General features: G+C 41.4%; 1 protein-coding gene across 5 annotated transcripts in view; it reads left to right on the forward strand.

The window, feature by feature from the left end:
- TK2 (thymidine kinase 2) overlaps positions 1–25,192 on the forward strand; it is a 45,227-nt gene that overhangs the window by 1,328 nt on the left and 18,707 nt on the right. For all 5 annotated transcript variants that reach the window (XM_036274821.1, XM_036274824.1, XM_036274820.1 and 2 more), the window contains exons 3-5: positions 11,712–11,786; positions 15,035–15,088; positions 17,377–17,466. In XM_036274821.1, the coding sequence (XP_036130714.1) occupies positions 11,712–11,786; positions 15,035–15,088; positions 17,377–17,466 (219 nt within the window). The remainder of the gene's footprint in view (positions 1–11,711; positions 11,787–15,034; positions 15,089–17,376; positions 17,467–25,192) is intronic.

Here is a 25,192-nt window from a genome sequence, read left to right on the forward strand (position 1 = left end):
CAGACTCCCTCCCCAGAAGCCATGGGGTATCTTATATGATGGAATATTATTCACCCATTGAGAATTATGTTTTTGAAAAATATTTAATGACTTGTAAAGGTGCTCATTATGTAAGAAATAAAAAAGGATAAAAATATATGAAGTATGATTTAAATGAAATAATAATATAAACTTTCCATAGGAAAAAAACCTAGGAAATAAATATTACAAACTATTGCAGAAATTGTCAGTCTGGTTAAGGGAAAATTGGGGACTCTCTTTTTTTTTTTAATCTGCACCCGAGGACATTTTTCCATTTTGTGTTCAGGTAGAGTGGGAGGGAGAGACATCGACGTGAAAGGGACACATCGAGTGGCTGCCACCCACACGACCAACCAGGGCTGGGGACAAACTGCAACCAAGGTACGGGCCCCTAGCGGGAACTGAACCCTGGTCTCAATGCTCTAACCGCTGAGCAAGACAGGCCAGGGCAAAATTGGGGATTCTTAATAGTGTGTTTGAATGAGAGAGAGAGAGAAGTTGGGGGGTGAGGACTCTTCCCTTAGTTCTTTAAATATTAAATGAAATTAAACAGGTTTCCTTTTCTTTTGTTTGTTAATCCTCACCTGAGGATATTTTTTCCATTTATGTATGTATGTATGTATGTTTGTATGCATTTATTTATTAGAGAGAAACATCTATGTGAGAGAGATACATTGATTGGTTGCCTCCCCAAACACCCTGACAAGGCCAGGGATTGAACCTGCAACTCAGATATATGTCCTTGACTGGAACTGGACCTGCAACCCTTCAGTACTTGGGCTAATGCTTTAACCACTGAACCACACCAGCCAGGGATAAACAGGTTTCTTTTATTTTTTTAAAAAAAGACAACAGCTTTATTGAGTTTAGTTTACATACCCCCAAGTTCACCCATTTTAAGTGTACAATTCAGTGAATTTTAGTAAGTTTACAAAGTTGTGCAACATCACCACAGTCTAATTTAAAAATATTTCTATCACTAAGAAAAGAATCCTCCTGCCCATTTTCAGTCACTCCCTTGGCCTCAGGCAACCACTAATCTACTTCCTTTCTATGGATTTGCTCTTCTGCACATTCTATAAAATGGAATCATATAATATGTGGTCATTTGGGTCTAGTTTCTTTCATTTAGCATGTTTTGAGGTTCATCCACATTGTAGCATGTATGAGTACTTTATTCCTTTTTATTGCTAAATAGTATTCCATTATGTGGATGTACCACACTTTCTCTGTTTACCAGTTGTTGAACTTTTGGGTAAGTTTACTTTTTTTTTCCCCCCCTATTTGGGGTAGATTTATTCCTTTGAATGGCTTTGGCTATGATGAACTTAAGGTATTAATAATACTTGACAAAGGCTTCTTTTGTGTTTTAGCTTTGAAAGGAATACTTATTATGCATAATTGCCCCATTCTTACCTGTGTTATAGATTGGAAGCAGCAGAAGCTAATAACAAACAGCTTTGCCCCAAATATACAAACTTCAGTTCTAACTGTTCTCCTTGCAGAATTTAGCTTTTACCTATACATGAAAAAATTTTTAAGTAAAATTGGGCTCAGGGATAGATGAAAAAAATGGGAACAACAGCGATTTAAAGTTGGATTGGAATGATCAGGAATCAAGTATTGTGTTCCTTATACTTTAAGAATGAAGTAGAAAATGAAAATAAATCTACTTTAATACAAAGTAAATTATTTTAAAAAAATAACTTTTTCATTTTGCATTTATGGGCACTGTAAGAAATCCAGATGTGATAAGAGTGAAAATGACTGGTTAAAGATCTAGCCCAAAATTCCTTTCAGAAAGATCTGACCTATCTGACAAGTCACTTTCCTCTTGCCGCTTTCCAAAATCTCTCTTTGGATTTGCTTTTCACATCAACTATGATGTGTTTAGGTCTGGGTCTCTTTGAGTTTGTCCTATTCGCTGAGCTTCTCAGATGGATAGAGTTTATTTGAATGGCTAGAGGTTATTTTTTCCCTCCAGTTTGGTGACTTTTGACCATTATTTCTCCAAATGTTCTTTTTTTTTAAATTTATTTTTTTAATTTAAATTTAAATTTTATTTAAAATTTTATTTTTGTTATAGATGTTTCTCCTTTTTTACCCCATTGACACCCTCCTCTCCCTCCCGCCCACCCCGTCCCCGACTTTGTTGTCTATGTCCATTGGTTATGCATACATGCATAGTAAGTTCTGTGGTTTATCTCTTCCCTCCCCCCACCACCCACTTTTTGAGGGTTGTCAGTCTGTACCCTACTTCCATATTTCTGGGTCTACCCTGTTCCTCAGACTGTTATGTTCATTATATTCCATAAATAAGTGAGACCATGTGATATTGGTCTTTTTCTGCTTGACTTGTTTCACTTAGGATAATACTTTCCAGGTCCCTCCATGTCGTCTCAAAGGATAAGAGATCTTTCTTTCTTACACCTGCATAGTACTCCATTGTGTATATGTATCACAATTTTTTTATCCATTCATCTACTGATGGACACTTGGGCTGTTTCCAGATCTTCGCTAGTGTAAATAGTGTTGCTATGAACATGGGGGTACATATATTCTTTCTGATTGGTGTTTCAGGCTTCTTAGGGTATATTCCTAGAAGTGGGATCACTGGGTCAAATGGAAGTTCAATTTTTAACTTTCTGAGGTAGCACCATATTGTTTTCCATAGTGGCTGCACCAGTCTGCATTCCCACCAGCAGTGTAGTAGAGTCCCTTTTTCTCCACACCCTCGCCAACACTTGTTGTTTGATGATTTGTTGATGGTGGCCATTCTGACAGGTGTGAGGTGATACCACATTGTTGTTTTAATTTGCATCTCTCTGATGATCAGTGATGTTGAGCATTTCTTCATATGTCTCTTGGCCATTTGTATGTCCTATTTGGAGTGGTGTCTGTTCAGCTCCTCTGCACATTTTTCAATTGGGTTCTTTGTCTTCCTTTTGTTGAGTTGTATGAGTACCCTCTATATTATGGAAATTAACTCTTTATCTGATGTATCATTGGCAATGATGTTCTCCCATACAGTGGGTTGCCTTTCCATTTTGATGGTTGTTTCTTTTCCTGTGCAGAAGCTTTTTAGTTTGATGTAGTCCCATGTGTTCATTTTGTGCTTTGTTTCTGTTGCCTTAGGTGATGTATCAGTGAAAATTCTGGTGCGTATGATGTCTGAAATTTTGATGCCTACATTTTCTTTTAGAATTTTTATGGATTCATGCATCACATTTAAGTCTTTTATCCATTTTGAGTTTATTTTTGTGTATGGTGTAAGTTGATGGTCTAGTTTCATTTTTTTGCATACAGCTGTCTAATTTTCCCAGCACCATTTATTAAAAAGGCTGTCTTTACTCTACTGTATGCTCTTGCCACCTTTGTCAAATATTAATTCAGCATATTGCCTTGGGTCCATTTCTGGGTTCTCAGTTCTGTTCCACTGGTCTATATGCCTGTTCTTGTGCCAGTACCAGGCTGTTTTGATTACAGTGGCTTTGTAGTATAACCTGATATCTGGTATTGTGATCCCACCTACTTTGTCCTTCTTTTTCAAAATTGCTGTGGCTACTCGGGGTCTTTTTTGGTTCCATATGAACTTTTGAAGTATTTGTTTTAGTTCTGTGAAATATGTCGTTGGTATTTTGATGGGGATTGCATTGAATTTATAGATTGCTTTGGGTAATATGGACATTTTAATGATATTAATTCTTTCAATCCATGAACAAGGTATATGCTTCCACTTTTTTATATCTTCCTCTGTTTCTTTTTTCAATGTCCTGTAGTTTTCTGCAAATAGGTCCTTTACTTCTTTGGTTAAGCTTATTCCTATGTATCTTAATGTTTTTGCTGCAATGGTAAATGGGATTGTTTTTTCAGTTTCTGTTTCTGTGAGTTCATCACTGGTGTATATGAATGCCGTCGATTTCTTGACGTTACTTTTGTATCCTGCTACTTTGCCAAATGCATTTATTAAGTCTACTAGATTTTTGATGGAGTCTTTAGGGTTTTCTATGTGTAATATCATGTCACCTGCAAATAATGACAGTTTCACTTCCTCCTTTCCAATTTGATTCTCTTTTATTTTTTCTTCCTGTCTGATTGCTGTGGCTAAGTCTTCCAGTACTATGTTAAATAAGAGTGGCGAAAGTGGACATCCCTGTCTTGTTCCTGTTCTTAATGGAAATGTTTTTAGTTTCTGTCCATTGAGTATGATGTTGAGTGTAGGTTTTTCATATATGGCCTTTATGATGTCGAGATATGATCCCTCTATTCCCACATAGCAGAGCGTTTTTATCAGAATTGGATGCTGGATTTTGTCGAATGTTTTTTCAGCATCTATTGATATGATCATGTGGTTTTTATTGTTCATTTTATTTATGTGGTGTATCACATTTTTTGATTTGCGAATATTGTACCAGCCTTGCATCCCTGGAATGTATCCCACTTGGTCATGGTGAATAATTTTTTTGATGTATTGCTGGATTCGATTTGCTAGTATTTTGTTCAGGATTTTGATGTCTATGTTCATCAGGGATATTGGCCTGTAGTTTTCTTTTTTTGTAGTGTCTTTTTCTGGTTTTGGAATTAGAATTATGCTGGCCTCATGGAACGAGTTTGGAAGTCTTCCTTCTTCTTGAATTTTTTGAAATAGTTTGAGGATAATGGGCGTTAGTTCTTTTTTGAATGTTCGGTAAAACTCCCCCGTGAAGCCATCTGGGCCTGGGCTTTTGTTTGCTGGGAGAGTCTTGATTACCTCTTCAGTTTCCTTAGTTGTTATTGGTCTGTTCAAGTTTTCTATCTCTTCCTGGTCCAGTTTTGGGAGACTTTTGTGTTTCTAGAAATTTGTCCATTTTGCTTAGATTGTCGAATTTGTTGCCATATAGTTGTTCATAGTATGTGTTAACGATCTTTTGTATTTCTGTGGTATCAGTTGGTACTTCTCCTCTTTCATTTCTGATTTTGTGTATTTGGGTTCTCTCTCTTTGTTTCTTGGTGAGTCTAGTTACGGGTCCATCAATCTTGTTTATCTTTTTGAAAAACCAGCTCTTTGTTTCATTGATCCTTTGAATTGTTTTCTAGGTCTCTGTGCAGTTTATTTCTGCTCTGATCTTTACTATTTCCTTCCTTCTACTTGCTCTGGGGTTTTCTTTTTGTTTGCTTTTTAATTCTTTAAGTTGTGAGGTTAAACAGTCAATTAGAAATTTTTCTTGTTTCTGGAGGTAGGTCTGTATTGCTATGAACTTCCCTCTCAGAACTGCTTTTGCTGCATCCCATAGATTTTGTGTTGTTGTGTGTTCATTTTCATTGGTTTCCAGGATGTTTTTAATTACATCCTTGATTTCCTCGGTAATCCATTCATTGTTTAATAACATGCTATTTAGCCTCCATGTGTTCAAATGCCTTTGCATGTTTTTGTTGCAGTTGATTTCTAGTTTCATGCCATTGTGATTTGAGAAGATGCTTGATATGATTTCAATCTTCTTGAACTTGTAGAGATTTAGTTTGTGTCCTATCATGTGGTCTGTCTTTGAGAATGTCCCATGTGCACTTGAGAAGAATGTGTATTCTGTAGTTTTGGGGTGTAATTCTCTGTAGATATCTATTAAATCCATTTGGTTTAGTGCTTCATTTAGAGTCTCTGTTTACTTGTTTATTTTTTGTCTAGAGGATATATCCAGTGGTGTTAGCGGGGTGTTGAAGTCCCCTGCTATGATTGTATTGCTGTCAATTTCTCTTTTGAAGTCCTCCAGAAGATTTTAAATATATTTTGGTTCTCCTATCTGGGTGAATATATGTTTATCAAGATTATATGTTCCTGTTGGATAGATCCTTTCAATAGTAATGTAGTGGCCTTCTTTGTCTCTAGTTATGGCCTTCATTTTGAAATCTGTTTTATCAGATAGGAGTATTGCTAACCCAGCTTTTTTTTGCTTTTCGTTTTCTTGGATGATTTTTTTTCCCATCCCTTCACTTTCAACCTATGTGAGTCTTGTTGTGAGGTAGGTTCTTTTAAAGAACATATTGATGAGTCATGCTTTCTCATCCAATCAACTACTCTGTGTCTTTTTATCGGAGCATCCAGTCCATTTACATTTAAGGTGATTATTGACATGTACTTATTTATTGCCATTTCTGTTTAGTTTGGTTATATTTTTCTTCCTATTTCTTCTACTAATTACAGCAGTTCTTTTTACATTTCTTGCAGTGCTGGTTTGGTGCTAATGTATTCCCTTAGCCTTTTTTTTTTTTTGTCTGGGTAGCTCCTTATTTGACCTTCTATTTTGAATGACAGCCTTGGTGGGTGGAGTACTCTTGGATTCAGATCCTTGTTTTTCATGACCTTGATTACTTCATGCCATTTCCTTCTGGCCTGTAGTGTTTCTTGTGAGAAGTCAGCTGATAGCCTTATGGGGTTTCATTTGTAGGTAACCTGTTGCTTATCTCTTGCTGCTTTTAGGATTCTCTCTTTGTCTTTAATTTTTGGCATTTTGATTACGATGTGTCTTGGTGTGAGCCTGTTTGGGTTCTTCTTACTTGGGACTCTCTGTGCTTCTTGAACTTGAATGCCTTCTTCCTTCACCAAATTAGGGAAGTTTTCTGTCACTATTTTTTCAAATATATTCTCTAACCCTTGCTCATTTTCTTCCTCTTTGGGGACTCCTATGATGCAAATATTATTCTGTTTCCAGTTGTCCCACAGTTCTCTTAAGCCGTCTTCCTGTTTTTAATTGTTTTTTCTTTTTGATTTTTTGATTGGTTGATTTTTTTCTACCATCTTCTAACTCACTGATCCTGTCCTCAGCTTCCTCTACTCTGCTGTTTAGACCTTCCAATGTGTTCTTTATTTCTCATATGTCGTTCTTCATTTCTTCTCGGTGGTTTTTAATTTTTAATTGGTTGATTTTCAATATCTCTATGTCCTTTTTCATGCTTGAGCTTCCTGAAGATCATGGTTCTGAATTCTAGCTCTGCTAACTTGACTAACTGCTCCACATTTATCCCATCTTTAGTAGAGGTCTCTTGTTTTTTTATTTGGCTTCTTTTTCTGTGTTTCACCATTTTGGGTATCACAGTGGGCTTTGGAGTCTGCCAAGTTTTCCCTGTGGGTTTTGGTGTTCTGCTGTTTGTGGCTCCCTCTCCTGGGTTTGGATGAGCGAGGGAGAATCCACGTTAAACACCACTGTCAAGTATTACTTTCCTGGTTAGAGTTACTAGTCCAGGAATGGTACAGTTATCCTTTAGCTTTTTCTCTGGAGGCTATCAGCAGTGGTTACTTGAAGAGTTTTGGGTTGTCAGTTGATTGAAAAACTCCCTCATGCGCTCTGCATAAGGAGATTTCCCAAGGGTGGGGCATATGCTGGTTGTTAGTGAGCCTCTATTTGCATTTCAATGGCCCACAGGGTGGTGTTGAATCTCCGAGGGAGGGGCCGTTGTCTCTCATTAGAGCTCTGGGAAGGAGCAAGATGGCTACAGTCCTGAGTGGCTGCAACTCAGCAACAGCTGTGAGCCCCCTCCAAATCCCCAGTGTCCCCACACAGTTCCAGTTTAGTCTGCCCTCCTTCTGCGGGAGCCCAAGGTGAGTGGCTGTGGCTATTTTAGCGTCTGTCCCGGCTCTGCGCTGTGGAGCCGCTTGGGAGTGTAACCCAAGGGCACTGCTCACAGCTAAGGCTGCTGCTCTCTGTGGGCTCCCAGCCCCCCTCTCGCGCCTCTGCAGTCCTACCCCAATCGAGTCAGTGCCCCTGGTTATATAATCCTTGCAAGCTGCTATTCTGTTGCTTTTTCCCGTCAATTTGTCTGTGTTTTAGTTGTAATTGCAGTTTGGTCCTGGGAGATGGTCTGTGTAGCTTCCATTCACTCCGCCGCCATTTTGGAATCCTCAGTAAGTTTTTTTGTTACTGCATATTTCTCAGGGTCTTTAATAGGGCAATATATATTTTGGTTCTGGTTGGGGCTTTGGAGCCCAAGCCTGTTTGCGTCTGGAAAGTTTGGTTCTGATTAAATATCTGAATAGAGGTTATTTCTGGAATTATGAGTGATTTTTATTTTCTTCTTTTAGTTCTCAGTATATCCTACTGTGAGAACTTAACTTCTATTTTCAGGAAGGATTCAATATTATTTAAAAGTAAGCCTTGGTGGTGCATCACAGGAAGTTAGAATCAAGGTGTAATAGACGAGGAAAGTGGAGGTAATCTTTGGCACATCATAGAGAGGTGAGCCAGGCTGACCACATTCTCCCACAGCATGGTGAACATCTTTTCTTGTAACCTCCTGTTACTTTCCTCCCATCCTCACACTCATTGTGCGCTCCAGGGTTGCTGAGTCTGGCTCCTGAGTCCTCATGGCTTGGCACATAATACGCCTTCAATGAGCAGTTGAAAGACTCTCAAAGATGAGAAATGTGTATAGAAAATAATACTTGCCTGAAATATGCTGAAATATAATGATGTTTATCTCTCAGTAGTGGAGTATAGATAGTATTTTCTACTTTATAAATTTTTCCTATTTTCTTCAGTGGGCATACTCTCCTCTCATAATATTTTTAGATAGTACTTTTAAGAAAAATTACAGACTCCTTTTGCTTGGCTCCTCTTTCTTCCCTTCATGACAGAGGAACTTTGTGGGATTCTTTATGCCTTGCCTGCTCTCCTCGGAAAACCAATTAATTGAAGGCCTTAGATTTACCAACTTTCAGGATTTCATGGTGGGAACTGAAACAAGTATTTTTGAAAGAAGGTCTCATCTGAACACTGTGTTCCTTAGTTAATAAGAAAGAAACAAAGTCCGTGCAGAATGATGTTTGGTTGAGCTTCTTTTAAATATTTAGGAAGAGGAAAAGTTGTTTCTTTTACAGAACAATGAAGACTCTTATCTACTAGTACCCCAATGGGATCCCCCTATTGTGAACTTCCTTGGGTTCTTTATAGTTTCCAGTTCCAAAGGAGTAAGCTGGCAGGGAGCTGGGATTTGAGGGTGGCCTGGCATCTGTGGGAAGTGTGATTATTCAGCTCTCCTGGATACCTGTTAGGATCAAGGCAGGAGGAAACCTCACAGCCGACTGACAGTGTTTATAGGAGGTGGGGTTAGTTATGACCCCATGTAGGGTGTGACTGAGGTTCCAGTGGGGTCATGAGAAGGGGTATGCCAGGCTTGAGTGTGAGTTCCAACTCTTTCTCCTGCTAGGCCTGGTACCTTGGGCAAGTCATCTAAGTGGCCCACATTTCTCTGGGTGCCTCCAGCTTGAGTGTAAAGGTCACCGTGCAGCAGAATGGGTCCTTCACTGACTGTGTGTTCTCAAGGGCCAGTTTGTCTTCTTACTTATGCAGAACTGCCCATTTTCTCTTGTAATCTGCTGGAACCAAAGTCACCAGCAATGTCTAGCTGAGCAGAGTCTTGTCAAAATTGCTGGACATCATGTTTCAGGGCCCCAACCCAGAGTCTGACTCAGAGGGTCTGGGTACTCCACTGGTGTTTCTAAAGCAGAGTTTCTAGGGACCAGTGGTGCTTGGTCTTTATGCTCATTGAAATTACCTGGAGAGCTTTAAAAGGTACTGAGGCCTGAGGCTCATCTGAAGGATTATGTTATAATTGCTCTGGGTTGAGGCTTCCTTGTATGGATTAAAAAATTTTTTTTTTAATTTATTAACTTGTTTTTGTTACAGATGTTTCCCATTTTCCCCCCCATTGACACCCTTCTCCCCTTCCCCCCAGCCCCATCTCCAGCTTTGTTGTCTGTGTTCATTGGTCATGCATACATGCATGTAAGTTTTGTGGTTTATTTCTTCCCCCACAACCCCCCCACCCCCCAGGCTTGTCAGTCTGTACCCTATCTCTATGTCTCTGGGTTAATTTTGTTCAGCAATTTGTTTAGTCCATTATATTCCACAAATAAGTGAGATCATGTGATATTTGTTTTTCTCTGCTTGGCTTGTTTTGCTTAGGATAATACCATCTAGGTCCCTCCATGTCTTCTCAAAGGATAAGAGATCTTTCTCTTTTATAGCTATAGTATTCTATTGTGTACATGTACCACAGCTTTTTAATCCACTCATCTACTGATGGACACTTGGTTGTTTCCAGATCTTAGCTATTGTAAATAGTGCTGCTATGAACATAGGGATACATATATTCTTTCTGATTGGTATTTTAGGTTTCTTAGGGTATATTCCTAGAAGTGGGATCACTGGGTCAAATGGCAGTTCAGTTTTTAACTTTTTGAGTTAAAATGGATAACACCATAGTGTTTTCCACAGTGGCTCCACCAGTCTGCATTCCCATCAGCAGTGTACTAGAGTCCCCTTTTCTCCACACCCTCGCCAACACTTGTTTGATGATTTGTTGATGGTGGCCATTCTGACAGGTGTGAGGTGATACCTCATTGTTGTTTTAATTTGCATCTCTCTGATGATTGGTGATGCTGAGCATTTCTTCATATGTCTCTTGGACATTTGTATGTCTTTTTTGCAGAGGTGTCTATTTAGGTGCTCTGTCCAGTTTTTAATTGGGTTCTTTGTCTTCCTTTTGTTGAATTGTATGAGCACTCTCTATATTTTGGAAATTAACCCCTTATCTGATATATTATTGGTGATTATGGTCTCCCATATAGAGAGATCTCTTTTCGTTTTGATGGTTGTTTCTTTTGCTGCGCAGAAGCTTTTAGTTTGATGTAGTCCCATGTGTTCATTTTTTGCTTTGTTTCTGTTGCCTTAGGTGTTGTATCAGTGAAAATTCTACTGCATATGATGTCTGAGATTTTGTTGCCTACATTTTCTTCTAGAATTTTTATGGATTCACGAGTTACATATAAGTCTTTTATCCATTTTGAGTTTATTCTCGTGTATGGTGTAAGTTGGTGTTCTACTACCTTGTATAGATTTTTTAAAGCTCCCAGGTGATTCTAGCATATATTCAAGACTAAAAACTATATCCTCGATGATTTCTTTCCCTACAATGAGGTACTTATAGGAGGGTCCTCTGTTTTGGTATAGATAGTACTCAGATGGCTGTCTGCGCCCCTCCTTCCAGAGCTGTGACATCTCTCCCTCAGTGCAGTTAGGGTGAGCTGAGTGTAGGTTCAAGCTGTCCTTCCTGCTTTATTTCTTTCTTCAAGCCCCATTTTCCTCTTCTATGAAAATGTTAGGACCCACTTCTCAGGTTCTGCTGAGGTTAAATGTGGTAATGGTGTATGTTACACATCTTAGGTGCTCAACCAAGTCCTTCTCTCCTGTCTTAATACCTTCTAGTCTGTGGCTGAGCACATGTTTCTGCACAAAGCAGTGTTAGGTTCTAGATAACATGCTTTCTAATCTCAAAGCCATTAGAAGTTAAGAAAGCAGGACATTTAGGACTAAAATCTAATAGTCTGAGGGGTTGAGCTAGGAATGGGCAGATATAAGGTAGCCAAGGGCATACTGTTTATGGTCTAAGGGTTGACATAAGTGTGGGTCTGTCCTAGAGGGCAGTGGTCTTGTGGCCACCGGCGGTGGGCCTGGAGCCTGCCACTGAAGGAGAAGGTCGGTTTGTTTATTATTAACGGTGGGACCTTGGGTATTTCCTGCAGAGGGATATTTTGTGTACACATTGAAGTCTTGACTGAACCATTGTGCTGTTTACCTGAGCCCCTCTCTAGAAATTTTCCCCTGATATTCCCCCAGGTGCTTGATTTCTGGTTCTAACATGCATTTGTCTTTTACCAGATCTGTGTTGAGGGTAATATTGCCAGCGGGAAGACGACATGCCTAGAGTTCTTCTCCAACACAACAGATGTCGAGGTACAGCCTCCACAGCAGGTTCCTCCACACTAGGTTCTAAGGAACCTGCAAAAGCTTGACAGAGTAATTTATAGGGGGTGTGGACCAGCCCTGTCCAGTAGAAATATAATGTGAGCCACAAATGCAAGCCACATGTAGAATGTAAAATTTCTAATAGCCTTGCTAAAAAAACTGAAAAGAACATTTTATTTAGCATAATGTATTCCAGGTATTATCACATCAACAGGTAATCAATATAAAAATCATCAATGAGCTATTTTGCATTTTGTTTTTCATGTTAAGTCTTTGAAGTCTGGAATGTATTTTGTATTCATAGCACACCTCAATTTGGACTAGTCCCTTTTCAACTTTTTAATAGCTGCATGTGGCTCATGAGCACAGTGCAGGTGCAGAGCTCCCCACAGTCTGGTTAGGAAGAGTTTACATGGGAAAGAAAGCAGACTATTGAGCATGGCTGGAATGTTACAGTGGTACAGCTGAGATAGCAGGGAGTACTACTATGCAGAGCCAGCTAACACAATTCCTAGTTTATTTACAGCCCAGTCACTAGAAATAACCTCACAGATGTTTAAGAATAATCTCTACACTAAGACTGACCTGACTCCTTTTCCTTGTAGATGTTAGTGGTATCTTTTTGGTTTATGGCCTTTTTTGTTACTACAGATCCTACAATTTCCATACCTTTAAAGTTATTTGCTTTTCTTCTTTCCTTTCCTGTTTTTACTTCTATTAAAAATATATATGGTTTGATAAAAATAGTAAACATTATTTAGCCCTTGTCTTGCTTGTGTTCATGTCCTGCTGTGCAGAAAAGAGTTAAAATGTCAGACTGCTATCCTTGGAGAGGCTGGTTTGCAAGGCCAACCCTTGTTTAGCATGTGGGAACTTAGATAGGTGTGGCTCTCTGCCTGAACTGTGAAAACAATGTGGTTTCTTCTCGACACCTGATTTATGGACTCAGGGAGTGTGGAATTTTTGTATGTGTGTCAGACAGAGGCTGCCTACATGACTGAACCCTGATAAAAATCCTGAACTCCCAGGGACAGGCCCACTTCCCTGGTAGACACCATTTCACATGTGTTGTCACAACTTCCTCCTAGGGGAACTGAGTGTGTCCTGTGTGACTCCCTTGGGAAAGGCCCCTTGGAAGCTTGTGCCTGGTTTTCTCCAGACTGTGCTCCATGCACCCTTTTCCTTTGCCGATTTTGTTTTGTATCTTCTCACTGTAATAAATCTTAGCTCTGAGTATGATTATATGCTGTGTCCTGTTAGTCCTCCTAGTGAATCAAACAAACCTGGGGAGGTGAAGGTCTTGGGGACTTCTGACACACCTATCTGAGTGGCACAACTCTCAATGGCACTTTAGAGGTATAGTTGACCCTGTCCTTGGAACAACATGGGGGTTAGGGGCGCTGACCCCATGTAGTGAAAAATTGTGTATAACTTTTGACAACCCCAAAACTTAACTACCGTCGGTATCCACGGGGGGTTGGTTCCAAACCTGCCATGATACCAAAATCTACAAATGCTCAATTCCCCTACATAAAATGGCATAGATCATGCATACAGTCACATTCCACATCTTCAGTCTTCCAACCACAGATTAAAAACAGTACAGGTATTTACTGAAAAAATCTATCTATAAGAGGACCTGTGCAGTTTAAAACCATCTTGTTCAGGTGTCAACTGTATTTGTATTCTCACTGAAGACCTTGGAGGCAATAAACAACAATAACAGCAGTGATAGTTAACATCTAATGAGGATGCTACTATATGCCAGGTACTGTCTTCAGATTTTATTATCTAATTGATTTCATTTTTACAAAAGTAGTCCCTTTGAGATAGGTAGTATTATTACCTCATCTGCAGAGGAGGAAACTAAGGCTCAGTGAGGTTAAATGGCATGGCCAGTGTTGGAGCCAGATCCCAGCCCAACTATTTGGCTCCAGGGGCCATGTCCTTGTTTGGCTCTTCTATAGAATGAAGAGCTTTGTTAGCTTTAGGAAAATCACTGAGCCTTCTGACATGAGCTCAGTGCTCTTTGCCCTCCCCAGCTAGGTTACCCTCCCTGGTGTGGGTTCTTCTGTCCCCTCTATACCTCTATTTTGTACTACTTCTCAGGGCTTGAAAATATATGTTGATTTCTGTGATTATATAATTAACGTCTACTTCCTCCAGTCAGTTTAAAGTTCTATGAAGTCAGGGCCGGGCAGTTTTACTGTTGCTGTCCTTGGTGCCTACCATGACACCTGGCACAGTGGATGCTAAATGTTTATTGAGTGACAGTGCCACACATGGAGCACAGGTCAAGGCTGGGCCTGAATGGTGCAGCATATGCTACTTGGGGGAGATGAATGGAGTGTAGAAGGAGAGGAGGGCTGGGGGAGTCAGTGAATGATTCACAGAGGAATGGATATTTGACTGGATTTTGAAGGATGTATAGGAGTTTTCCATGTAATGAAAGTTGATATGCAATGAGGTGAGGTAGGCATACTGGGCTGAAGGAATAATATGAGTGGAGGCACAGAAGTGTAAAAGGTTTGGGGAGATTACTCTTCCAGGGTCTTGTTCATTGCTTTCCTTTGGTCTCTTGTGACCTATGGTACCTGCTCATATGTACTTGAAGGTCTCCAGATGGATTTGGGTACTCTGAAAATCTTGGCTCTAAGAACACCATTTAAATCCTTTCCAGTACACACCTGCACAATAGTTTAGGGAGTGTACTAAAGAAACAGGACTCTTAGCTGTCAGTGTGCCCAATGCAGAGATCAGATGGAGGAAACAGAGGCAAAGCAAGAGGCCAAGGTCATGGAAGAGCTCCCAAGCCAGGAAGCTGGGCTTCAAGTCACAGCCTGAATGCCTGGAGTAGCTTCTCTCTTGGCTTCTCTCACCTTCCTGCCCAGCTGGAAGTGATGGCAGTAAGGGCTGGGATGGAGCACACAAAGGAGGGATTGAGGGAACCTTCCTTGCTTTTGGGGAGCTCCCAAGGCAGCCAGAGAGATGGCATGTGCATATATTTGTATACAGGGATGGATAGAATTGTTCTTGGGTCATTTCTGGAAGTCACATGAGGAAGCCATGTTTAGATGGAATTGTGGCCTCACACAGAGGGTTACTCAACTATTTTGGCTCACCCTAGGTGCCCAAATCTTGATTTTTCTCTCTCCCCACCCCTCTCAACACTAACATGATTTCATAGAGCTAGGAGCTGAGGACCAGCAGCTCTTTGATGTTTTCTTTCCCTGCAGGTGTTACCAGAGCCTGTGCCCAAATGGAGAAATGTCCGTGGCCATAATCCTCTGGTGAGTGTGTTGTTTCCTGTGTGAACCACCAGCTTCCTCTTGAGTGCTTTGGGATGGTGGTGCTGGTTCCTGAGCCTGCCCCCTGCCCAGGCATCTTCCTCACTCTTAGCTGGGTTGGAGGAGGAGATGGAGGAGACAAATGGAAAATGGCAGCATGTTGGTGTTCTGAGTACAAGGATCTTGGAGGCTTGGCTGGGCATGTGCAGGGTCCAGGAACCTCCTGTCAGTGATCCCAGACTATCTCAAGTGGTCAGCCTTGGCTACTGGGGGTGTCTGTCTCCTGCTGCTCATTCTACCCCCACCTTCTCCTAGATGAAACCCATTAGAACCCAGGTCTCCTCAGGCATAGTCCCCCAGGACCTATTATCTCTAAGTAACCAGTTTCCTTGGTAAACCTCTTATTTGGATTTGCATTTGGCAATGTCCAGGGGTTGCCTCTGGCTTGCCATGAAGCTACCTGTCTGCTTTCCCAAAGGTGGACCTAGCAAGCAGGGGCTGTGGTGTTCTTATGCCCCTTGCACTCCTCCTCCATTCAGAAGGCTCTGCTCTGGCTGCTTGAAAGAGAAGGGTGGAATCTTGGTCCTGTAAGGGGGAGATTAAGAAAGGGCTGCTGGTCTGTGAACCTATCCCATGATGTAGGGATGACTAGTTTAATTTTTCAGGAGAAGAAACTACAGCTGAAATAAGTTGCCCAAGGTCACGCGCTGGTAAATGATAGATCTAGATTTGAACCTTGGACTGTGGGGAGCCTCTGCTGTCCTCTCATTTCTAGCAACACAGCTGGGATCTTCTTGTGTGGTTCCTTAGACTCTTGAGTTCCACTAGGAGCAGGGACCATGTCTAATTTGGTTCACTCTTGGTTGCTAGAATGTAGCACACTGCCAAGCACCTAGTAGGTGCTTCTTCAGTCATTCAATGAATAATTGTTGCTGCTCCTGCTCTCCTGGCCCTAATATTCCAGTGTGGGGAGGCAGAAGACAATTAAGTATATGATATGGTGGCTAGTGATTGGAGCTATGAAGAAATCTAAAGCAGGTAAAAGGATGTTATTTAAATAAGGCAGAAATTCTTAGAACCTTTGAATAAATAATCCCAGACTTGTCACCTCTATTCATGTGGGAGATGATGGAATGTCAGTCTTTTCTTTGGGCATAACAGAAAAACCTCAGAAACAGTCTCTTTCTAGGAAACAGGGAGGAGCGAGGGTTGGATTACGACAACTAGAGTTGCAGACTTTAGGGATTAGAGGTGACATTTCACAGGGCACAGTCTCAGTCTTAGAAATCTGAGTCTCCTTGGTACAAAGAGCATTTCCAATTACAGTTTTATAATAAAAAATGTAATAGAATTAGATATTTTTACACAAGTTTCCACTCTGGACAGAAGACCAAGATTGGTAATTTTGTGAAAAGTTTCAATCCATCACTATCTGAATTATCTGTCTGATGCAGAAAGGTGTTTGTTTCTGCAGCCATCTGACGCAGGGAGTGTTTTTCCCAACCTTTTGAGATTTTCTTTTACATGCAGTTAGGAGCCTGCAGTTTTTAGTGCAGAGATGGAGTTTCACTAGTTAGCACCAAGAAAAAACAAAAGTGGAAGAGAGCAGAGTAAGACTATTAGCAAGTGGAATATGGAGCATGAAGTGTTTTGTATTTATAGGCAGATGGGAAGTCACTGGAAGGTTTTGAGCAGGGGAGTGACAAGAACTGATTTAGGTGTGATGGGGTGAGCAATGTACACATCTGGAGGAAGAGCATAGCAGATGCAAAGGCCCTGATGTGGGATCATGCTCAGGTATTTGGGGGACACTAAGAAGACTTGTGTGGTTGGAAGTTCACTGAGCCAGAGGAAAAATGGTAGGACATGAGAGAAGATGGAAGTGTGGGCCTTGGTAAGGGCTTTGAATTTCATTCTGAATGCAGTGGGAAGTCAATGGAAGGTTCTGAACAGGAGAGTGACAAGAACTGATTCAGGGTTCACAGGCTCATTTTGGCGGCTGGATAGAGAATAGACTCCAGGGGCTCAATGAACATGTATTGAATGACTGAATGAATGTTCCCTGGGGACTTGACATAGGCTCCTATTACTGCTGTTCCTGGACTGTCCTGTAAGTGCTCCACTGTCTGTTTCTGTTCACTGTGGTCTGAGGGTCCTGTGACCATGTTGAGTTTATGTCTGGCCCCAGTTCAGCCATGTAGGTTTTATGAGATAGCTATCAGTGACCAAAATGACCAGAGTTTTATAGATAGAGCACTTTGAGGTAAGTTGTTGCATTTTCCCTTTTACAGGGTCTGATGTACCGTGATGCCTGTCGTTGGGGCCTCACACTGCAGACGTACGTGCAACTTACCATGCTGGACCAGCACACTCGTCCTCAGGTACCTTTAAGATGCGTGGTTTCAGCTTTTGTGACATTTCCTTCAAGTGGGGGATGTATGATTGCCAGGAAGGGAACCCTCACAAGGAGGCCTTGCTGGGCCTTCAGTGCTGCTCAGTCTTCTCTGTCTTGGGCCAAGGTCTCTTTTTCTGTAGCTCTCTAAGGATCCCTACCCACCAGCCTCAGCTAGTCGAGAAGTTTCTATGATACCACTGTGAGCCTGAGTCTTCATGACCTGACCAGGACTGGGCTCAACACCATTTAACCCAGCTCTTCTCAAAGTGTGGTCCCTGGTCCAGGAGCAGCAGCAGCATCTGGGGACTTGTTAGAAATGCACATTTTCTGGCCCCATCCTGGAGTTGCTGAATCAGAAATTCTGGAGATGAGGCCTAGCAATCTGTGTTTTTTCAAGCTCTCCATGCATGCTTTGTTTGTTTGCATATTTGAAAATCACTCTCTCACCTCCACAGGGTCTGGCTCTTGGTTTATATTCTTGAAAGAAACAATCTGATTGGCTCAGCTTGGGTCAGGTGTTCAGCCCTGGGCCAGTTAGGTATTAGGAAGATCATGGAGCAAAAACAGGCTGCTTGGGCCCCTTCCTTCATCGGGGATGTGACTAGGGGAAGTCTCCTGGAAGAAAGAGATCCTGATTGATACCTGTGATTCAAAGCCACAAGTACAACCTAAGAGTTATGTTGACACAGCTACTTGGCTGGGTGGTTTTATCAAGGGTGAGGCACTTGCAGCTATAGCTATCATTCTTCTACAAATCTGTCTTAACAATGGAAAAATATGAGCAAAGACATATGAATTTCTATCCCGCTAAATGTCTGTCTAAATGATATAGGTTAGAGGATCTGAGGTTGGCACTTTTTCCCTTTGCTCACCTGACTTTTCCTAAGCGGGCAGTCACTTGCAAACCTGAAGTGTATCTATTATATCTGAATAGAATGGGCCATACCATGAAGGAGGCAGAGAGAGAAATACAGGTGGATAGACTTGGAAAGATGAATAGAGAGATCAATGGATGTGGGAGGGGGCTAGCAAAAGATAGGCAGTGGAGAGTGATAAGTAAGGAGAGGAATAGAAGGGAAGACAGATAGACAGATAGATGCACAGGGAGAGTCAGGAAATTACTGGGTTATGTTTTTGAATCTGACTCTGATTTGCTGGTTCAGGTCCTATGGGTGCTGTGGGTGCATGGGTGCCATGCTAAGTGAGAGCAGTGTTTGCTCACTTGGTGTCAAGGGTAAGGGCCCCTCCTGCTTCCCAGTGGGACACTGTGGACATAGGGAAAGGTCACCTGTGGAGGGTGTGAGCACCCTGCCACAGAGGGGTGATGCCAGTGTCATCCTCCTGCCTCTTGGGCACAGTCCTTCACAGTTTCCACAGGGCTGCAGTGATTTCCAAACAGCCCTATGAGAAAGCGGCAAAATCAGCAGGTTTTGCAACCTTGTGGGGTTCCAGAAAGCCAGACCCTGAGACACTGATGACATAATCCCCATAATATCACCTGAATCCGAGCCCTCTCTGGGCTCTACCTTAGGCATTCAGATCCCTCTGCTTAAGCAAAGGCACCCTGTTTAGGTCCGTAGTAATCACCATACTTTGCACTTGACACTGGTTTGCTGGATAGCAGTTGGCAGTTTTTCTAGCACTTCCCCAAACCCACAATCAGGTGAGGCTGGCTTACCGCTCCAGTGAAAGAGGCTGCTGCTGCTGAGCCCTCAGCCCCAGCATTGCTGCAACTGGCCACTGAACTCCCGGATGTGGGGAGGTCCCAGGCTGAGAGGGGAACACACCTGAGCTTCATGTCAGCTTCTTGATTTTTTAAAAAAATTTTTCATTAATTTATTTTGGTTACAGATATTTCTCCTTTTCCCCTCATTGACACCCTCCTCTCACTCCCACTCCCTCCCTGTCCCCAGCATTGTTGTCTATGTCCATGGTTATGCAGACATGCATATAAGATCTGTGGTTTATCTCTTCCCTTTCCTCCAACCCGCTCTTCTGAGGTTTGTCAGTCTGTACTCTACTTCTTTGTCTCTGGGTCTATTTTATTCATCAGCTTGTTTTGTACATTATATTCCACAAATAAGTGAGATCATGTGATATTTGGCTTGTTTCACTTAGTATAATACCTTCCAGGTCCCTTCATGTCGTCTCCAAGGACAAGAGATCTTTCTTTTTTACAGCTGCATAGTATTCCATTGTATATATGTACCACAGCTTTTTTATCCATTCATCTATTGATGGACACTTGGGCTGTTTCCAGATATTAGTGATTGTAAATAGGGCTGCTATGAACATAGGGGTACATATATTCTTTCTGATTGGTGTTTCAGCTTCTTAGGGTGTATCCCTAGAAGTGGGATCACTGGGTCAAATGGCATTTCAATTTTTAACTTTTTGAGGTAACACCATATTGTTTTCCATAGTGGCTGCACCAGTCTGCATTCCTACCAGCAGTGTACTAGAGTCCTCTTTTCTCCACACCCTCGCCAGCACTTGTTGTTTGATGATTTGTTGATGGCAGTTATTTTGACAGGTATGAGGTGATACCTCATTGTTGTTTTAATTTGCATCTCTCCAAAGATTAGTGATGTTGAGCATTTTTTTATATGTCTCTTGGCCATTTGTATGTCCTGTTTGGAGAGGTGTCTATTTAGGTCCTCTGTCCACATTTAATTGGATTGTGTGTCTTCCTTTTGTTGAGTTGTATGAGTACTCTCTCTCTCTCTCTATTTTTATCTTTATTGTTGAATGTACAGATGTTTTTTATTTTTCCCCCATTGACCCCTCCTCCCCATCCCACCCCCTCCCACCTTTTCCCACACTATTGTCTGTGTCCACTGGTTATGCATATAAGTTCTTTGGTTTATTTCTTCCCACCCCCCAACCCCCTTCCCTTTCAGGTTTGTCAGTCTAGCAATGAATTTGTACTTCTTAATCCCTTCACCTTTTTCACCCATTCCCCAACCCCCCTCCCATCTGGCAACCAACAAAATGTTCTCTGTATCTATGAGAATGTTTCTGTTCTGTTTATTTTGTTTGTAGATTCAATTGTCGATAGATATGTATTCATTGTCATTTTGTTTGTTCATATATTTTATCTTTTTCTTCTAAAAGACCCTTTATCATTTCATATAATAATGGTTTGGTGGTGATGAACTCTTTAACATTTTCTTGTCTGTGAAACTCTTTATATGGCCATCATTATAAATGACAGCTTTGCAGGATAGAGTAATCTTGGTTGTAGGTTCTTGCTTTTCATCACTCTGAATATTTCTTGCCACTCCCTTCTGGCCTGCAAAGTTTCTTTTGCGAAATCAGCTGACAGTCTAATGGGAATGCCCTTGTAGGTAACTAACTGCTTTTCTCTTGCTGCTTTTAAGATTCTCTCTTTGTCTTGAACTTTTTGCATTTTGATGATGATGTATCTTGGTGTGGGCCTCTTGGGGTTCATCTTGTTTGGGACTCTCTTTTCTTCCTGGACTTGTATGTCTGTTTCCTTCATTAAGTTAGGGAATTTTTTTGCCATTATTGTTTCAAATAGGTTTTTCGATTTCTTGTTCTCTTTCTTCTCCTTCTGGCACTCTCAAGATGCGAATGTTGGCACGCTTGAAGTTGTTCCAGAGGCACCTTACACTATCCTCATTGTTTTGGAATTTTTTTTTTTTGCTGTTCTGCTTGGGTGTTTTTTGCTTCCTTACATTCCAAATCGATGGTTTGCTTCTTGGCTTTACCTACTCTACTATTGAATCTGTGTAAATTATTCTTTTTTAATTTAATTCAATTATTATTATTATTATTATTATTTTATCCTCACCCGAGGACATTTTTCTGCATTTATCTTCAGAAAGAGTGGGAGGGAGAGAAAGAAGGAGAGAGAGAGAGAGAAACATTGATATGAGAGAGACACGTCAAGTGGCTGCCACCCACACGACCCCAAACGGGGCCAGGGACAAACTGCAACTGAGGTACGTGCCCCTAGCAGGAACTGAACCTGGGACTCTGGTCTGTGGACCGATGCTCCAACCGTTGAACCAAACCGGCCAAAGCGTAAATTATTCTTTATTTCAATTAGTGCCTCCTTCATTTCTGACTGTGCATTCTTCATTCCTGACTCGTCCTTTTTTATGCTCTTGAGGCCCTAAGTTCATTGAGGTTCTCACTAAGTTCATTGAGCATCCTTATAAGCAGTATTTTGAACTCAGCATCTGTTAGGTTGCTTATCTCCATTTTGCTTAGCTTTTCCTGGGGTTTTGTTCTGTTCTTTCATTTGGGACCTGTTTCTTTGTCTCCTCTTTTTGGCTGCCTTTCTGAGTTTGTTTCTATGTATTACTTAATGAAAGGTATGGGGCTAGGTGAGACCAGATGCTGCTTGTTTGAAAGAATTTAAGAAAACCTCAAGCAGGATCCAAGACAGGCCAATCCTATGATAAAGTAGCTGGCAACAGCTTGGGTGGGCCTGAAAGTTTGGTGGGGAGGGGCCTCAGGGAATCACCAGGGCGGGGCTACCAGTGTGAGCCAGGTTGCTGGAGTCCCAGATATGGCGGCTGTCTGCTGCCCTAGGGAAGAGCTCACCAAAGGAACAAAGGCCTCTGACAGCACGTCTGTCCAGGAGCAAGCTGCCTCTTGAGCTCTCGCTCCAGTGCCAAACAGCTCAGTTCTTCCCCTGTATGTCTCTGGTGCCTTTCAAGTTGCCTCCCCCATGCTGGAGACTGGGGGGTGCGAGTCTGAGTAAGTCTGTGCACAGGCCCTTTAAGAGGAGCTGCCTGGGGCTCCAGTTCCCTCAGCCTCCCTCTGCCTCAGTTCCTGCTGGTTTTTTAAGCCAGAAGTTATGGGGACTTCTCTTCCTGGCACTGGAACCCTGAGCTGGGTGCCTGGTGTGGGATGGGGACCAATCAGTACTCAGGGAGGACCTTCCCAGCTGAGGTGTTTCTCCTGAATTTTATCCACCACACATGGGTGTGGGACCAGTCAGTCTCGATGTGGCTGCTTCTTTAATTTTGTTGTTGTAGGACTTCCATTCAGCTTAATTTCAGTCGGTGTTGAATGATGGTTGTTCTGTAGTTTAGTTGTAACTTTGATGTGGTTGTGGGAGGACCTATTACCACGTTAGCCTACACTGCTATCTTGACTGGAAGTCCTGTTTCATTGATCTTTTGAAATGTTTATTTAGTTTCTATGTCATTTATTTCTGCTCTGACCTTTACTATTTCTTTCATTCTACTTGCTCTGGGTTTTTCTTTTTGTTTACTTTCTAGTTTTTTAAGATGTAGGGTTAGAAAGTCAATTAGGAATTTTTTTTTGTTTTCTGAGGTAGGCCTGTAGTGCTGTGAATTTCTTTCTCAGGACTGTGTTTGCTGCATCCTATAGATTTTGTATTGTTTTGTGTTTGTTTTTAATTGGTTTCCAGGAAGTTTTTAACTTCTTCCTTAATCTTTTTGGTAACCCATTTTTTGCTTAATAACATGCTATTTAGCCTATATGTGTTTGAATGTTTTTGTGTGTTTTTATTGTAATTGATATCTAGTTTCATGCCATTGTGATCTGAAAAGATGCTTGATATGATTTCAGTCTTCTTGAATTTGTAGAGACTTACTTTGTATCCTAACATGTGGCCTATCTTTGATAATGTTCTGTGTGCACTTGAGAAGAATGTATATTCTGCAGCTTTGGGGTGAAATGTTCTGTAAATATCAATTAAGTCCAACTGATCTATTTCGTCATATAAGGACTGTGTCCTTGTTAATTTTTTGTCTAGAAGATCTCTCCAATTGTGTCAGTGGGGTGTTAAAGTCACCCACTATGATTGTATTGCTGTTGATTTCTCCCTTGAAGTCCTCCAGAAGTTTTTAAATATATTTTGGTGCTCCTGTATTTGGTGCAAATATGTTTACCAGGATTATATCCTCTTGTTGGATTGGTCCCTTTAATATTATGTAGTGACCTTCTTGGTCTCTTATTATGTATCTTATTAGATATGAGTATTGCTACACCAGTTCCATTTGCTTGGAAAACTTTTTTCCATTTGCTTGGAAAACTTTTTTCCATCCCTTCACTTTCATTCTGTGTGAGTCTTTTGTTGTGAGGTGGGTTTCTTGTAGACAGCATATATATGGGTCGTGTTTTCTTATGCAATCAGCTACCCTGTGTCCTTTGATTGGAGCATTTAAGCCATTTACATTTAAGGTTATTATTGATAGATGCTTATTAGTTGCCATTTTTATTTTATGCCTGTGTTCCTATTTCTTTCTGTTTCTTCTCCTTCTTACAACAGTCCCTTTAGCATTTCTTGCAGTGCTGGTTTGGTGGTGATAAATTCCTTCAGCTTTTTTTTTTTTTGTCTGAGAAGCTCTTTATTTCGCCTTCAATTTTGAATGATAGCCTTGCTGGATAGAGTAGTCTTGGATTCAGTCCCTTGTCTTTCATTACTTTGTATACTTTATGCCAATACCTTCTGGCATGCAGTGTTTTTATTGAGAAATCAGCTGACAGTCTAATGGGGGCTCCCTTGTAGGTAACTTTCTCTCTCTTGCTTTTTTTTAAGATTCTTTTTTGGTCTTTAATGTTTGCCATTTTAATTATGATGTGTCTAGCTGTGGGTCTTTTTGGGGTCATCTTGCTTGGGACTCTGTGTTTCCTGGACTTGTGTGACTTTTTCCTTCACCAATTTAGGGAAGTTTTCTGTCATTATTTTTTCAAACAGGTTCTGTATTCCTTTCTCCAGTTCTTCTCCTTCCGGTACCCCTATGATGTGAATATTGTTACGTTTTGTGTTGTCTCAGAGCTTCCCTAAACTCTCCTCCTGCTTTTTGATTTTTTTCCCATTTGCTGCTCTATTTGGGTGTTTTTTTTTCCTATCTTGTCTTCTAACTTGCTGATTCAGTCTTCAGCTTCTTCTAATGTACTATTGAATCCTTCTCAGGTATTTTTTCATAACAGCTATGTCATTCTTTATTTCCTCTTGATTTTTATTCATAGCTTCTATCTCTTTTTTAAAACTGATGTAGTTTCCACTGAAGTTTTCATAATTCTTATTAAGTTGCTTGTAGTTCTCACTAAATTGTTTGAGCACCCTTAAAATTATTGCTTTGAATTCTTTATCTGACAAATTTCTTTTTTCATGTAGTTCCTTTTCTGATGATTCCTCCTTTTCGTTCATTTGGATGTTGTTTCTTTGTCTCACCATTTTAGCAATCTGGTAGCTCTAGGCCTGGTGAGGGATGTTGGAATGTGTAGGCAGGTTGGTGTGTATCAAATAAGGCTACTGTGCTTCCCAGACTATTTTGGTGTGCGGCGTCTCTTGCCTGCTGTGGGCCCTGGAGGATTAACAACTGGCGGCTGGTATTGGTGTGTCATGTTAGGTGCTCTTGGGGTATGTGGGTTCTGCTGATGGGCTGCTTAGGTGCGTGGGTCCCACTGGTACACTGTTGGGGTGTGTGGGTCCCGCTGATGTGCTGCTGCAGTGTGTGGGTCCTGCTGGTACACTGCTGAGGTGCATGGGTTTCGCTGGTACTTTGCTGAGGTGCTTGGGTCCCGCTGGTGCGCTGCTGGGGTTTGTGGGTCATACCCATGTGCTGCTATGGGGTGCTGCTGCCTGGTGGGGCTTAGCTCCTGATCAGTTAACGCTGGGGGTGAGTGTCAGTTCCCAGTTTGCATTGCTACTGCTGCTGCTGTTGCTAGGGGGTGCTCTCAGCTCCCAATCCTCTGCTGCTGTT

This window comes from Molossus molossus, unplaced genomic scaffold (genome assembly GCF_014108415.1).
Source record: "Molossus molossus isolate mMolMol1 unplaced genomic scaffold, mMolMol1.p scaffold_m16_p_21, whole genome shotgun sequence".
Taxonomy (NCBI): domain Eukaryota; kingdom Metazoa; phylum Chordata; class Mammalia; order Chiroptera; family Molossidae; genus Molossus; species Molossus molossus.